We start from the raw sequence: 16,995 nt of genomic DNA, 5'->3' as shown, positions 1-16,995 counted from the left end.
CCCACAGTAACACCATAATAGTAGTCTATACCAACGGGAACACCATAGGGGAAGTCTATACCCACAGTAACACCATAATAGTAGTCAATACCCACAGTAACAACCATATGGGTAGTCTAGTCCCACAGTAACACCATAAGGGTAGTCCATACCCACAGTAACACCATAATAGTAGTCAATACCCACAGTAACAACCATAGGGGTAGTTTATACCCACAGTAACACCACAGGGATAGTCTAGTCCCAAAGTAACACCATAATAGTAGTCTATACCCACAGTAGCACCATAGTGGTAGTCTAGTCCCACAGTAACACCATAATAGTAGTCTATACCCACAGTAACACCACAGGGGTAGTCTAGTCCCACAGTAACACCATAGTGGTAGTCTAGTCCCACAGTAACACCATACTAGTAGTCTATACCCACAGTAACACCATAGTGGTAGTCTAGTCCCATAGTAACACCATAATAGTAGTCTATACACACAGTAACACCATAGTGGTAGTCTAGTCCCAAAATAACACCATAATAGTAGTCTAGTCCCACAGTAACACCGTAATAGTAGTCTATACCTACAGTAACAGCATGAGGTAGTCTATACCCACAGTAACACCATAACAGTAGTCTAACCCACAGTAACACCATAACAGTAGTCTAACCCACAGTAACACCATAGGGGTAGGCTAGTCCAACAGTAACACAATAGAGGTAGTCTCTCAGTAACACCATAGAGTTAGTCTAGTCCCACAGTAACACAATAGGTGTAGTCTAGTCCCACAGTAACACCATAGGGGTTGTCTAGTCCCTCAGTAACACCATAGGGGTTGTCTAGTCCCACAGTAACACCATAGTGGTAGTCTAGTCTCACAGTAACACCATAATAGTAGTCTATACCCACAGTAACACCATAGGGGTAGTCTAGTCCCACAGTAACACCATAGGGGTAGTCTAGTCCCACAGTAACACCATAATAGTAGTCTATATCGACAGTAACACCATAATAGTAGTCTATACCCACAGTAACACCACAGGGGTAGTCTATACCCACAGTAACACCATAATAATAGTCTATACCCACAGTAACACCATAGGGGTAGTCTATACCCACAGTAACACCGTAGGGGTAGTTGAGTCCCACAGTAACACCATAATGGTAGTCTATACCCACAGTGACACCATAGGGGTAGTCTATACCCACAGTAACACCATAGGCATAGTCTATACCCAAAGTAGCACCATAGTGGTAGTCTAGTCCCACACTAACACCATAATATTAGTCTAGTCCCACAGTAACAACATAATAGTAGTCTATACCCACAGTAACACCATAGGGGTAGTCTATACCCACAATAAAACCATAATAGTAGTCTAGTCCCACACTAACACCATAATATTAGTCTAGTCCCACAGTAACAACATAATAGTAGTCTAGTCCCACAGTAACACCATAGGGGTAGTCTAGTCCCACACTAACACCATAATATTAGTCTAGTCCCACAATAACAACATAATAGTAGTCTATACCCACAGTAACACCATAGGGGTAGTCTATACCCACAGTAAAACCATAAGGGTAGTCTAGTCCCACAGTAACACCATAATAGTAGTCTATACCCACAGTAACACATAGGGGTAGTCTATACCCACAGTAACACCATAGGGGTAGTCTATACCCACAGTAACACCGTAGGGGTAGTCGAGTCCCACAGTAACACCATAATGGTAGTCTATACCCACAGTGACACCATAGGGGTAGTCTATACCCACAGTAACACCATAGGCATAGTCTATACCCAAAGTAGCACCATAGGGGTAGTCTAGTCCCACACTAACACCATAATATTAGTCTAGTCCCACAATAACAACATAATAGTAGTCTATACCCACAGTAACACCATAGGGGTAGTCTATACCCACAGTAAAACCATAAGGGTAGTCTAGTCCCACAGTAACACCATAATAGTAGTCTATACCCACAGTAACACATAGGGGTAGTCTATACCCACAGTAACACCATAGGGGTAGTCTAGTCCCACAGTAAAACCATAAGGGTAGTCTAGTCCCACAGTAACACCATAATAGTAGTCTATACCCACAGTAACACATAGGGGTAGTCTATACCCACAGTAAAACCATAAGGGTAGTCTAGTCCCACAGTAACACCATAATAGTAGTCTATACCCACAGTAACACCATAATAGTAGTCTATACCCACAGTAACACCATAGGGGTAGTCTATACCCTCAGTAAAACCATAAGGGTAGTCTAGTCCCACAGTCACACAATAGGTGTAGTCTAGTCCCACAGTAACACCATAGGGGTAGTCTAGTCCCACAGTAACACCATAGGGGTAGTCTAGTCCCTCAGTAACACCATAGGGGTAGTCTAGTCCCACAGTAACACCATAATAGTAGTCTATACCCACAGTAACACATAGGGGTAGTCTATACCCACCATAACAACCATAGAGGTAGTCTAGTCCCACAGTAACACCATAGGTGTAGTCTAGTCCCACAGTAACACCATAGGGGTAGTCTAGTCCCACAGTAACACCATAATAGTAGTCTATACCCAAAGTAGCACCATAGAGGTAGTCTAGTCCCACAGTAACACCATAGGTGTAGTCTAGTCCCACAGTAACACCATAGGTGTAGTCTAGTCCCACAGTAACACCATAGCTGTAGTCTAGTCCCACAGTAACACCATAGGTGTAGTCTAGTCCCACAGTAACACCATAGGTGTAGTCTAGTCCCACAGTAACACCATAGGTGTAGTCTAGTCCCACAGTAACACCATAGGGGTTGTCTAGTCCCTCAGTAACACCATAGAGGTAGTCTAGTCCCACAGTAACAACCATAGGGGTTGTCTAGTCCCACAGTAACACCATAGGTGTAGTCTAGTCCCACAGTAGCACCATAGAGGTAGTCTATACCCACAGTAACACCATAATAGTAGTCTATACCCAAAGTAGCACCATAGAGGTAGTCTAGTCCCACAGTAACACAATAGGGGTAGTCTAGTCCCACAGTAACACCATAGTGGTAGTCTAGTCCCTCAGTAACACCATAATAGTAGTCTATACCCACAGTAAAACCATAAGGGTAGTCTAGTCCCACAGTAACACCATAATAGTAGTCTATACTCTCAGTAACACCATAGAGGTAGTCTAGTCCCACAGTAACACCATAGGGGTAGTCTAGTCCCTCAGTAACACCATAATAGTAGTCTATACCCACAGTAAAACCATAAGGGTAGTCTAGTCCCACAGTAACACCATAATAGTAGTCTATACCCACAGTAACACATAGGGGTAGTCTATACCCACCATAACAACCATAGAGGTAGTCTAGTCCCTCAGTAACACCATAGAGGTAGTCTAACCCACAGTAACACCATAGGGGTAGGCTAGTCCAACAGTAACACAATAGAGGTAGTCTCTCAGTAACACCATAGAGTTAGTCTAGTCCCACAGTAACACAATAGGTGTAGTCTAGTCACACAGTAACACCATAGGGGTTGTCTAGTCCCTCAGTAACACCATAGGGGTTGTCTAGTCCCACAGTAACACCATAGTGGTAGTCTAGTCTCACAGTAACACCATAATAGTAGTCTATACCCACAGTAACACCATAAGGGTAGTCTAGTCCCACAGTAACACCATAGGGGTAGTCTAGTCCCACAGTAACACCATAATAGTAGTCTATATCGACAGTAACACCATAATAGTAGTCTATACCCACAGTAACACCACAGGGGTAGTCTATACCCACAGTAACACCATAATAATAGTCTATACCCACAGTAACACCATAGGGGTAGTCTATACCCACAGTAACACCGTAGGGGTAGTCGAGTCCCACAGTAACACCATAATGGTAGTCTATACCCACAGTGACACCATAGGGGTAGTCTATACCCACAGTAACACCATAGGCATAGTCTATACCCAAAGTAGCACCATAGTGGTAGTCTAGTCCCACACTAACACCATAATATTAGTCTAGTCCCACAGTAACAACATAATAGTAGTCTATACCCACAGTAACACCATAGGGGTAGTCTATACCCACAATAAAACCATAATAGTAGTCTAGTCCCACACTAACACCATAATATTAGTCTAGTCCCACAGTAACAACATAATAGTAGTCTAGTCCCACAGTAACACCATAGGGGTAGTCTAGTCCCACACTAACACCATAATATTAGTCTAGTCCCACAATAACAACATAATAGTAGTCTATACCCACAGTAACACCATAGGGGTAGTCTATACCCACAGTAAAACCATAAGGGTAGTCTAGTCCCACAGTAACACCATAATAGTAGTCTATACCCACAGTAACACATAGGGGTAGTCTATACCCACAGTAACACCATAGGGGTAGTCTATACCCACAGTAACACCGTAGGGGTAGTCGAGTCCCACAGTAACACCATAATGGTAGTCTATACCCACAGTGACACCATAGGGGTAGTCTATACCCACAGTAACACCATAGGCATAGTCTATACCCAAAGTAGCACCATAGGGGTAGTCTAGTCCCACACTAACACCATAATATTAGTCTAGTCCCACAATAACAACATAATAGTAGTCTATACCCACAGTAACACCATAGGGGTAGTCTATACCCACAGTAAAACCATAAGGGTAGTCTAGTCCCACAGTAACACCATAATAGTAGTCTATACCCACAGTAACACATAGGGGTAGTCTATACCCACAGTAACACCATAGGGGTAGTCTAGTCCCACAGTAAAACCATAAGGGTAGTCTAGTCCCACAGTAACACCATAATAGTAGTCTATACCCACAGTAACACATAGGGGTAGTCTATACCCACAGTAAAACCATAAGGGTAGTCTAGTCCCACAGTAACACCATAATAGTAGTCTATACCCACAGTAACACCATAATAGTAGTCTATACCCACAGTAACACCATAGGGGTAGTCTATACCCACAGTAAAACCATAAGGGTAGTCTAGTCCCACAGTAACACCATAATAGTAGTCTATACCCACAGTAACACCATAGGGGTAGTCTATACCCACAGTAAAACCATAAGGGTAGTCTAGTCCCACAGTCACACAATAGGTGTAGTCTAGTCCCACAGTAACACCATAGGGGTAGTCTAGTCCCAAAGTAGCACCATAGGGGTAGTCTAGTCCCACACTAACACCATAATATTAGTCTAGTCCCACAATAACAACATAATAGTAGTCTATACCCACAGTAACACCATAGGGGTAGTCTATACCCACAGTAACACCATAGGGGTAGTCTAGTCCCACAGTAAAACCATAAGGGTAGTCTAGTCCCACAGTAACACCATAATAGTAGTCTATACCCACAGTAACACATAGGGGTAGTCTATACCCACCATAACAACCATAGAGGTAGTCTAGTCCCACAGTAACACCATAGGTGTAGTCTAGTCCCACAGTAACACCATAGGGGTAGTCTAGTCCCACAGTAACACCATAATAGTAGTCTATACCCAAAGTAGCACCATAGAGGTAGTCTAGTCCCACAGTAACACCATAGGTGTAGTCTAGTCCCACAGTAACACCATAGGTGTAGTCTAGTCCCACAGTAACACCATAGCTGTAGTCTAGTCCCACAGTAACACCATAGGTGTAGTCTAGTCCCACAGTAACACCATAGGTGTAGTCTAGTCCCACAGTAACACCATAGGTGTAGTCTAGTCCCACAGTAACACCATAGGGGTTGTCTAGTCCCTCAGTAACACCATAGAGGTAGTCTAGTCCCACAGTAACAACCATAGGGGTTGTCTAGTCCCACAGTAACACCATAGGTGTAGTCTAGTCCCACAGTAGCACCATAGAGGTAGTCTATACCCACAGTAACACCATAATAGTAGTCTATACCCAAAGTAGCACCATAGAGGTAGTCTAGTCCCACAGTAACACAATAGGGGTAGTCTAGTCCCACAGTAACACCATAGTTGTAGTCTAGTCCCTCAGTAACACCATAATAGTAGTCTATACCCACAGTAAAACCATAAGGGTAGTCTAGTCCCACAGTAACACCATAATAGTAGTCTATACTCTCAGTAACACCATAGAGGTAGTCTAGTCCCACAGTAACACCATAGGGGTAGTCTAGTCCCTCAGTAACACCATAATAGTAGTCTATACCCACAGTAAAACCATAAGGGTAGTCTAGTCCCACAGTAACACCATAATAGTAGTCTATACCCACAGTAACACATAGGGGTAGTCTATACCCACCATAACAACCATAGAGGTAGTCTAGTCCCTCAGTAACACCATAGAGGTAGTCTATACCCACAGTAACACCATAGGGGTTGTCTAGTCCCTCAGTATCACCATAGGGGTAGTCTAGTCCCTCAGTAACACCATAGGGGTAGTCTAGTCCCACAGTAACACCATAGTGGAAGTCTAGTCCCACAGTAACACCATAATAGTAGTCTATACCCACAGTAACACCATAGGGGTAGTCTAGTAACACAGTAACACCATAGACTGATATACAGTGCCTTGCGAAAGTATTCGGCCCCCTTGAACTTTGCGACCTTTTGCCACATTTTAGGCTTCAAACGTAAAGATATAAAACTGTATTTTTTTGTGAAGAATCAACAACAAGTGGGACACAATCATTAAGTGGAACGACATTTATTGGATATTTCAAACTTTTTTAACAAATCAAAAACTGAAAAATTGGGCGTGCAAAATTATTCAGCCCCTTTACTTTCAGTGCAGCAAACTCTCTCCAGAAGTTCAGTGAGGATCTCTGAATGATCCAATGTTGACCTAAATGACTAATGATGATAAATACAATCCACCTGTGTGTAATCAAGTCTCCGTATAAATGCACCTGCACTGTGATAGTCTCAGAGGTCCGTTAAAAGCGCAGAGAGCATCATGAAGAACAAGGAACACACCAGGCAGGTCCGAGATACTGTTGTGAAGAAGTTTAAAGCCGGATTTGGATACGAAAAGATTTCCCAAGCTTTAAACATCCCAAGGAGCACTGTGCAAGCGATAATATTGAAATGGAAGGAGTATCAGACCACTGCAAATCTACCAAGACCTGGCCGTCCCTCTAAACTTTCAGCTCATACAAGGAGAAGACTGATCAGAGATGCAGCAAAGAGGCCCATGATCACTCTGGATGAACTGCAGAGATCTACAGCTGAGGTGGGAGACTCTGTCCATAGGACAACAATCAGTCGTATATTGCACAAATCTGGCCTTTATGGAAGAGTGGCAAGAAGAAAGCCATTTCTTAAAGATATCCATAAAAAGTGTCGTTTAAAGTTTGCCACAAGCCACCTGGGAGACACACCAAACGTGGAAGAAGGTGCTCTGGTCAGATAAAACCAAAATTGAACTTTTTGGCAACAATGCAAAACGTTATGTTTGGCGTAAAAGCAACACAGCTCATCACCCTGAACACACCATCACCACTGTCAAACATGGTGGTGGCAGCATGATGGTTTGGGCCTGCTTTTCTTCAGCAGGGACATGGAAGATGGTTAAAATTGATGGGAAGATGGATGGAGCCAAATACAGGACCATTCTGGAAGAAAACCTGATGGAGTCTGCAAAAGACCTGAGACTGGGACGGAGATTTGTCTTCCAACAAGACAATGATCCAAAACATAAAGCAAAATCTACAATGGAATGGTTCAAAAATAAACATATCCAGGTGTTAGAATGGCCAAGTCAAAGTCCAGACCTGAATCCAATCGAGAATCTGTGGAAAGAACTGAAAACTGCTGTTCACAAATGCTCTCCATCCAACCTCACTGAGCTCGAGCTGTTTTGCAAGGAGGAATGGGAAAAAATGTCAGTCTCTCGATGTGCAAAACTGATAGAGACATACCCTTACAGCTGTAATTGCAGCAAAAGGTGGCGCTACAAAGTATTAACTTAAGGGGGCTGAATAATTTTGCACGACCAATTTTTCAGTTTTTGATTTGTTAAAAAAGTTTGAAATATCCAATAAATGTCGTTCCACTTCATGATTGTGTCCCACTTGTTGTTGATTCTTCACAAAAAAATACAGTTTTATATCTTTATGTTTGAAGCCTGAAATGTGGCAAAAGGTCGCAAAGTTCAAGGGGGCCGAATACTTTCGCAAGGCACTGTAGCTGGTGTGATAATGAGTGGACAGCTAGAGCCAGACTGATATAGCTGGTGTGATCATGAGTGGACAGCTAGAGCCAGACTGATATAGCTGGTGTGATGATGAGTGGACAGCTAGAGAAGGAGACTATGTGACTAGACAGCCTTTATGGGGTTTCGCTCACTAAAAGCCTGATGGGTGATTATTCAAGGGCTAGGGTATTTACACACAGCTGTGTAAGGGATTCACTCATATGTAAACACAACTGCACAAGGATAGAATAGATAGGCATATAGAGACAGAGACAGAGAGAGAGACAGACAGGAAGACAGAGACAAACAGAGAGACAGACAGGAAGACAGAGAGACAGACAGGCAGCTAGACAGAGACAGACAGGCAGACAGACAGGCAGACAAACACAGACAGACAGACAGACAGACAGACAGACAGACACAGACAGATAGGCAGACAGACAGACAGACCTGTACGATCTCCAGCATCTCTGCCTTGCTGATGTATCCGTTCCCGTCCAGGTCGTACATGCTGAAGGCCCACTTCAGTTTTTGGTCCAGGCGGCCGCGAGACGTAACGCTCAGAGCAATTATGAACTCCCGGAAGTCTATGGTCCCGTCCCCGTTGGCGTCGAAGGTGCGGAAGACGTGCTCTGCGAACTTGGAGGCGTCTCCGTAAGGGAAGAAGTTACCATAGATCTTCTTAAACTCCTCCATGGAGAGGTTCCCGCTGGGGCAGTCCCTCAGGAAGCCCTTATACCACTCCTGGATCTCAGCTTCAGTGAAGTCTGTGCTCTCCAGCAGATCCTGCATCACCTCTGGGCGGAGTTTGCTGTTCTGCTTCCCCATTTGAGATGTTTTGGTGGTTTTAGCTGTGGAGGGAGAGGAAGGGGGTAGAGAGAGAGAGATGGAGGGAGAGGGTGATTAGTTGTCATTCAGCTTCTCGACTGAGCTTGTTCAATGGAAGCGAGGGAGAGAGAGAGAGAACAAGGGAGAGAGAGAAAGAGGGAGAAAGAGAGAGAAAGAGGGAGAGAGACAAGTAACTGATTTACACAGGTTTGTGTTGATACCTGAAAAAATAATTGGGCAATGTTCATATGGTCCCCTTTCAAACAGCTACATTTATTCACATTTTTGGCAGCATTTGCCTTTTATATAATCATTGCTTAGACGCAACTGAGCGAGAAACATTCACCTTTGACCCCATTGTTGTGATAATTGTCATGGTAACCTGATGTTACAGCAAGCTCTGAATTATTCTGACAGAAAGGCACTGCATTCATTTCTTCACATTCACAACAGTAAATTAACAGCTCGCCATGCTTGTAAAAAATGAGTAAATAACGACTTTGTATCCAATGCCATCCTATTCAGAGCTGGAGGAAGGATTGGGTGACCCTCCCACTGTTCATTCTGGACAGCGCTGTGGAGGATGGAGATACTGGGCTGCTGAACACTTTATCAACTGTTTTATACAGGGGAACATTAGGCCTGTACATTATACTTTGATATAAAGGTACAGGGGAACATTAGACCTCTACATTATACCTTGATATAAAGGTACAGGGGAACATTAGGCCTCATTACACCTTGATATAAAGGCACAGGGGGACATTAGACCTCTACATTAAACCTCGATATAAAGGTACAGGGGAACATTATACCTTGATATAAAGGTACAGGGGAACATTAGACCTCTACATTAGACCTTGATATATAAAGGTACTCGGGAACATTAGACCTGTATATTATACCTCGATATATAGTTACAGGGGAACATTATACCTTGATATGAAGGTACAGGGGAACATTAGACCTCTACATTATACCTTGATGTCAAGGTACAGGGGAACATTATACCTTGATATAAAGATACAGGGGAACATTAGGCCTCTACATTATACCTTGATATAAAGATACAGGGGAACATTAGACCTCTACATTAGACCTTGATATAAAGGTACAGGGGAACATTAGACCACTTTATACCTTGATATAAAGGTAGTGGGGAACATTAGACCTCTACATTAGACCTTGATATAAAGGTACAGGGGAACATTAGGCCTCTACATCAGACCTTGATATAAAGATACAGGGGAACATTAGGCCTCTACATCAGACCTTGATATAAAGATACAGGGGAACATTAGACCTCTACATCAGACCTTGATATAAAGGTACAGGGGAACATTATACCTTGATTTAAAGGTACAGGGGAACATTAGACCTCTACATTAGACCTTGATATATAAAGGTACAGGGGAACATTATAACACAACATTATACCTTGATATAAAGGTACAGGGGAACATTAGACCTCATTATACCTTGATATAAAGGTACAGGGGAACATTATAACACAACATTATACCTTGATATAAAGGTACAGGGGAACATTAGACCTCATTATACCTTGATATAAAGGTACAGGGGAACATTAGACCTCTACATTATACCTTGATATAAAGGTACAGGGGAACATTATACCTTGATTTAAAGGTACAGGGGAACATTAGACCTCTACATTAGACCTTGATATATAAAGGTACAGGGGAACATTATAACACAACATTATACCTTGATATAAAGGTAGTGGGGAACATTAGACCTCTACATTATACCTTGATATAAAGGTACAGGGGAACATTATAACACAACATTATACCTTGATATCAAGGTACAGGGGAACATTAGACATCTACATTATACCTTGATATAAAGGTACAGGGGAACATTATAACACAACATTATACCTTGATATAAAGGTAGTGGGGAACATTATACCTCTACATTATACCTTGATATAAAGGTACAGGGGAACATTAGGCCTCATTATACCTTGATATAAAGCTACAGGGGAACATTAGACCTCTGCATTATACCTTGATATAAAGGTAGAGGGGAACATAAGACCTCTGCATTATACCTTGATATAAAGGTACAGGGGAACATTATACCTTGATATAAAGGCACAGGGGGACATTATACCTTGATGTAAAGGTACAGGGGAACATTAGACCTCTAGATTATACCTTGATATAAAGGTACATGGAAACATTATGCCACTACATTAGACCTTGATATATAAAGGTACTCGGGAACATTAGACCTGTACATTATACCTCGATATAAAGTTACAGGGGAATATTATACCTCGATATAAAGGTACAGGGGAACGTTATACCTTGATATATAAAGGTACAGGGGAACATTATGACTCTAAATTGTACCTTGATATAAAGGTTCTGTGAAAAATTATACCTTGATATAAAGGTACAGGGGAACATTATGCCACTAAATTGTACCTTGATATAAAGGTACAGGGGAACATTAGACCTCGATATTATACCTTGATATAAAGGTACAGGGAACATTATACCTCTACATTATACCTTGATATCAAGGTACAGGGGAACATTATGCCACTAAATCGTACCTTGATATAAAGGTACAGGGGAACATTAGACCTTGATAGACAGGTAAAGGGGAACATTATACCTTTACATTATACCTTGATATAAAGGTACAGGGGAATATTATACCTTGATATAAAGGTACAGGGGAACATTATACCTTGATATAAAGGTACAGGGGAACATTATGCCTCTAAATTGTACCTTGATATAAAGGTACAGGGGAACATTAGACCTTGATAGACAGGTAAAGGGGAACATTATACGTCTACATTAGACCTTGATATAAAGGTACAGGGGAACATTAGACCTCTTTATTATACCTTGATATAAAGGTACAGGGGAACATTAGACCTCGTTATTTTACCTTGATATAAAGGTACAGGGGAACATTAGACCTCTACATTATACCTTGATATAAAGTGTACAGGGGAACATTAGACCTCTACATTATACCTCGATATAAAGGTACAGGGGAACATTATACCTTGATATAAAGGTACAGGGGAACATTATACCTTGATATAAATTTACAGGGGAACATTATGCCTCTAAATTGTACCTTGATAAAAAGGTACAGGGGAACATTAGACCTCGATATTATACCTTGATGTCAAGGTACAGGGGAACATTATACCTTGATAGACACGTAAAGGGGAACATTATACCTCTACATTATACCTTGATATAAAGGTACAAGGGAACATTAGACCTCTATATTGCACCTTGATATAAAGGTACAGAGGAACATTAGGCCTCATTATACCTTGATATAAAGGTACAGGGGAACATTAGACCTCATTATACCTTGATATAAAGGTACAGGGGAACATTAGACCTCTACATTATACCTTGATATGAAGGTACAGGGGAACATTATACCTTGATATAAAGGTACAGGGGAACATTAGACCTCTACATTATACCTTGATATGAAGGTACAGGGGAACATTAGGCCTTGATATAAAGGTACAGGGGAACATTATACCTTGATATAAAGGTACAGGGGAACATTATACCTTGATATGAAGGTACAGGGGAACATTAGGCCTTGACATAAAGGTACAGGGGAACATTAGACCTCTACATTATACCTTGATATAAACAAGATTAGGACAGACTACATGATAGCACCATGTGTAAATAGGGCTATATAGGGCTAAACTCACTACTCTTCACCAAACTGACATAAACAAACACACGTTTTTTGTAGCTGAACTTTGAACTTGACATCCACATTCACATCTCGTGGTTTTCCTCTGTGCAGCGATAAGTGCCTGCAGAATCAGATGCACATTGAACACTTCCTGCTCACTGCAACTGCTCTCAGGTTTCTGTGTCTTCTGGATTTGCACATAGATGCACCAGATAAACAGTCATGTCTCATCTAGAAACTCCTACTGTAGTCAATGTCTCCTCTGAAACTCCACACCAAAATGAATAAACATCATTGACCAGCTGATCTGACCACATATAGTTGAGCTGTTGTACAGGTGAGAAGTCTGTTAGTGAGATGATGTGCTGCTGAGCTTTACTGTTTTGAGACAGTGAGAGGCTGTTCTTGCAGGCTTAGGAGAGGGATAATGAGAGTATGAGATAGTAAGCTAATGTCATGTCAGGACATAGCATACAGCAGGTAGAAATAGATCAACAACAGATCTGTGTGTTCTAACTCCTGCCCTCTTCCGTGTGCATATCTCTCCTCTCACTGTGGAGTTGTCTGTTGCTAAAAAAGTCTAAACGGCCATTCAGAGCGTCCTTGGCATCAACATCAAAACATCCTGGTCTAAAAATCCAGATTCATCCAGTAGTGTTGTAAAGTTCAGAGAGCAGAAAGCAGATCCCATCCATGTCTTGACCTAAAAATAAAGTGGTCCTTCATGGGAAATGGACTGCCCTTGGCCCCCCCCCCCTGCCAATTAACAGCACCTCCCCATATAAGATGCTTATGTTTTAAAGAACGAGGCACAAGAGCTGCTCTGACTCAACCTGATAGAAGTCTAAGAGCTGTTCTGACTCATCCTGATAGAAGTCTAAGAGCTACTCTGACTGAACATGATAGAGGTCTAGGAGCTGCTCTGACTCAACCTGATAGAAGTCTAGGAGCTGCTCTGACTCAACCTGATAGAAGTCTAAGAGCTGCTCTGACTCAACCTGAAAGAAGTCTAAAAGCTAATCTGACTCAACCTGATAGAAGTCTAAAATTTGCTCTGACTCAATCTGGTAGAAGTCTAGGAGCTGCTCAGACTCAACCTGATAGAAGTCTAAGAGCTGCTCTGACTCAACCTGAAAGAAGTCTAAAAGCTGCTCTGACTCAACCTGATAGAAGTCTAAGAGCTGCTCTGAATCAACCTGATAGAAGTCTAGGAGCTGCTCTGACTCAATCCGGTAAAAGTCTAAAATCTGCTCTGACTCAACCTGATAGAAGTCTAGGAGCTGCTCTGACTCAACCTGATAGAAGTCTAAAAGCTGCTCTGACTCAATCTGGTAGAAGTCTAGGAGCTACTCTGACTCAACCTGATAGAAGTCTAGGAGCTACTCTGACCCAACCTGATAGAAGTCTAAAAGCTGCTCTGACTCAATCTGGTAGAAGTCTAAAAGCTGCTCTGACTCAACCTGATAGAAGTCTAGGAGCTACTCTGACTCAACCTGATAGAAGTCTAGGAGCTGCTCTGACTCAACCTGATAGAAGTCTAAGAGCTGCTCTGACTCAACCTGATAGAAGTCTAGGAGCTACTCTGAATCAACCTGATAGAAGTCTAGGAGCTACTCTTGACTCAACCTGATAGAAGTCTAGGAGCTGCTCTGACTCAACCTGATTGAAGTCTAAAAATTGCTCTGACTCAACCTGATAGATGTCTAGGGGCTGCTCTGACTCAACCTCATAGAAGTCTAGGAGCTGCTCTGACTCAACCTGATAGAAGTCTAAGAGCTACTCTGACTTAACCTGATAGAAGTCTAGGAGCTGCTCTGACTCAACCTGATAGAACTCTAGGAGCTGCTCTGACTCAACCTGATTGAAGTCTAGGAGCTGCTCTGACTCAACCTGATAGAAGTCTAAGAGCTGCTCTGACTCAACCTGATAGAAGTCTAGGAGCTGCTCTGACTCAACCTGATATATCTCTAAGAGCTGCTCTGACTCAACCTGATTGAAGTCTAAAAATTGTTCTGACTCAATCTGGTAGAAGTCTAGGGGCTGCTCTGACTCAACCTCATAGAAGTCTAAAAATTGCTCTGAGTCAATCTGGTAAAGGTCTAGGAGCTGCTCTGACTCAACATCATAGAAGTCTAGGAGCTACTCTGACTCAACCTGATAGAAGTCTAAGAGCTGCTCTGACCCAACATGACAGAAGTCTAAGAAGTGCTCTGACTCAACCTGATAGAAGTCTAAAAATGGTTCTGACTCAATCTGGTAGAAGTCTAAGAGCTGCTCTGACTCAACCTGATAGAAGTCTAGGAGCTGCTCTGACTCAACATGACTGAAGTCTAAGAGCTGCTCTGACTCAACCTGATAGAAGTCTAAAAATGGTTCTGACTCAATCTGGTAGAAGTCTAGGGGCTGCTCTGACTCAACCTCATAGAAGTCTAGGAGCTGCTCTGACTCAACCTGATAGAAGTCTAGGAGCTGCTCTGACTCAACCTGATAGAACTCTAAGAGCTGCTCTGACTCAACCTGATTGAAGTCTACAAATTGCTCTGACTCAAACTGATAGATGTCTAGGGGCTGCTCTGACTCAACCTCATAGAAGTCTAGGAGCTACTCTGACTCAACCTGATAGAAGTCTAGGAGCTGCTCTGACTCAACCTGATAGAAGTCTAAGAGCTACTCTGACTTAACCTGATAGAAGTCTAGGAGCTGCTCTGACTCAACCTGATAGAACTCTAGGAGCTGCTCTGACTCAACCTGATAGAAGTCTAGGACCTGCTGTGACTCAACCTGATAGAAGTCTAAGAGCTGCTCTGACTCAACCTGATAGAAGTCTAGGAGCTGCTCTGACTCAACCTGATAGAAGTCTAAGAGCTGCTCTGACTCAACCTGAAAGAAGTCTAAAAGCTAATCTGACTCAACCTGATAGAAGTCTAAAATTTGCTCTGACTCAATCTGGTAGAAGTCTAGGAGCTGCTCAGACTCAACCTGATAGAAGTCTAAGAGCTGCTCTGACTCAACCTGAAAGAAGTCTAAAAGCTGCTCTGACTCAACCTGATAGAAGTCTAAGAGCTGCTCTGAATCAACCTGATAGAAGTCTAGGAGCTGCTCTGACTCAATCCGGTAAAAGTCTAAAATCTGCTCTGACTCAACCTGATAGAAGTCTAGGAGCTGCTCTGACTCAACCTGATAGAAGTCTAAAAGCTGCTCTGACTCAATCTGGTAGAAGTCTAGGAGCTACTCTGACTCAACCTGATAGAAGTCTAGGAGCTACTCTGACCCAACCTGATAGAAGTCTAAAAGCTGCTCTGACTCAATCTGGTAGAAGTCTAAAAGCTGCTCTGACTCAACCTGATAGAAGTCTAGGAGCTACTCTGACTCAACCTGATAGAAGTCTAGGAGCTGCTCTGACTCAACCTGATAGAAGTCTAAGAGCTGCTCTGACTCAACCTGATAGAAGTCTAGGAGCTACTCTGAATCAACCTGATAGAAGTCTAGGAGCTACTCTTGACTCAACCTGATAGAAGTCTAGGAGCTGCTCTGACTCAACCTGATTGAAGTCTAAAAATTGCTCTGACTCAACCTGATAGATGTCTAGGGGCTGCTCTGACTCAACCTCATAGAAGTCTAGGAGCTGCTCTGACTCAACCTGATAGAAGTCTAAGAGCTACTCTGACTTAACCTGATAGAAGTCTAGGAGCTGCTCTGACTCAACCTGATAGAACTCTAGGAGCTGCTCTGACTCAACCTGATTGAAGTCTAGGAGCTGCTCTGACTCAACCTGATAGAAGTCTAAGAGCTGCTCTGACTCAACCTGATAGAAGTCTAGGAGCTGCTCTGACTCAACCTGATATATCTCTAAGAGCTGCTCTGACTCAACCTGATTGAAGTCTAAAAATTGTTCTGACTCAATCTGGTAGAAGTCTAGGGGCTGCTCTGACTCAACCTCATAGAAGTCTAAAAATTGCTCTGAGTCAATCTGGTAAAGGTCTAGGAGCTGCTCTGACTCAACATCATAGAAGTCTAGGAGCTACTCTGACTCAACCTGATAGAAGTCTAAGAGCTGCTCTGACCCAACATGACAGAAGTCTAAGAAGTGCTCTGACTCAACCTGATAGAAGTCTAAAAATGGTTCTGACTCAATCTGGTAGAAGTCTAAGAGCTGCTCTGACTCAACCTGATAGAAGTCTAGGAGCTGCTCTGACTCAACATGACTGAAGTCTAAGAGCTGCTCTGACTCAACCTGATAGAAGTCTAAAAATGGTTCTGACTCAATCTGGTAGAAGTCTAGGGGCTGCTCTGACT

The 16,995-nt window shown here is 42.6% G+C and overlaps 1 protein-coding gene across 1 annotated transcript in view; it reads right to left on the bottom strand.

The window, feature by feature from the left end:
- ncaldb (neurocalcin delta b) overlaps window positions 1-16,995 on the bottom strand; it is an 80,366-nt gene that overhangs the window by 23,752 nt on the left and 39,619 nt on the right. Inside the window, exon 2 of the mRNA XM_036971390.1 lies at window positions 8,602-9,002. Within this exon, the coding sequence (XP_036827285.1) occupies window positions 8,602-8,979 (378 nt within the window). The 5' untranslated portion in view covers window positions 8,980-9,002. The remainder of the gene's footprint in view (window positions 1-8,601; window positions 9,003-16,995) is intronic.

This window comes from Oncorhynchus mykiss, chromosome 32 (assembly GCF_013265735.2).
Source record: "Oncorhynchus mykiss isolate Arlee chromosome 32, USDA_OmykA_1.1, whole genome shotgun sequence".
Lineage (NCBI taxonomy): Eukaryota > Metazoa > Chordata > Actinopteri > Salmoniformes > Salmonidae > Oncorhynchus > Oncorhynchus mykiss.
The sequence above is the reverse complement of the archived record's forward strand: the minus strand, read 5'-3'. Positions and strand labels throughout refer to the sequence as shown.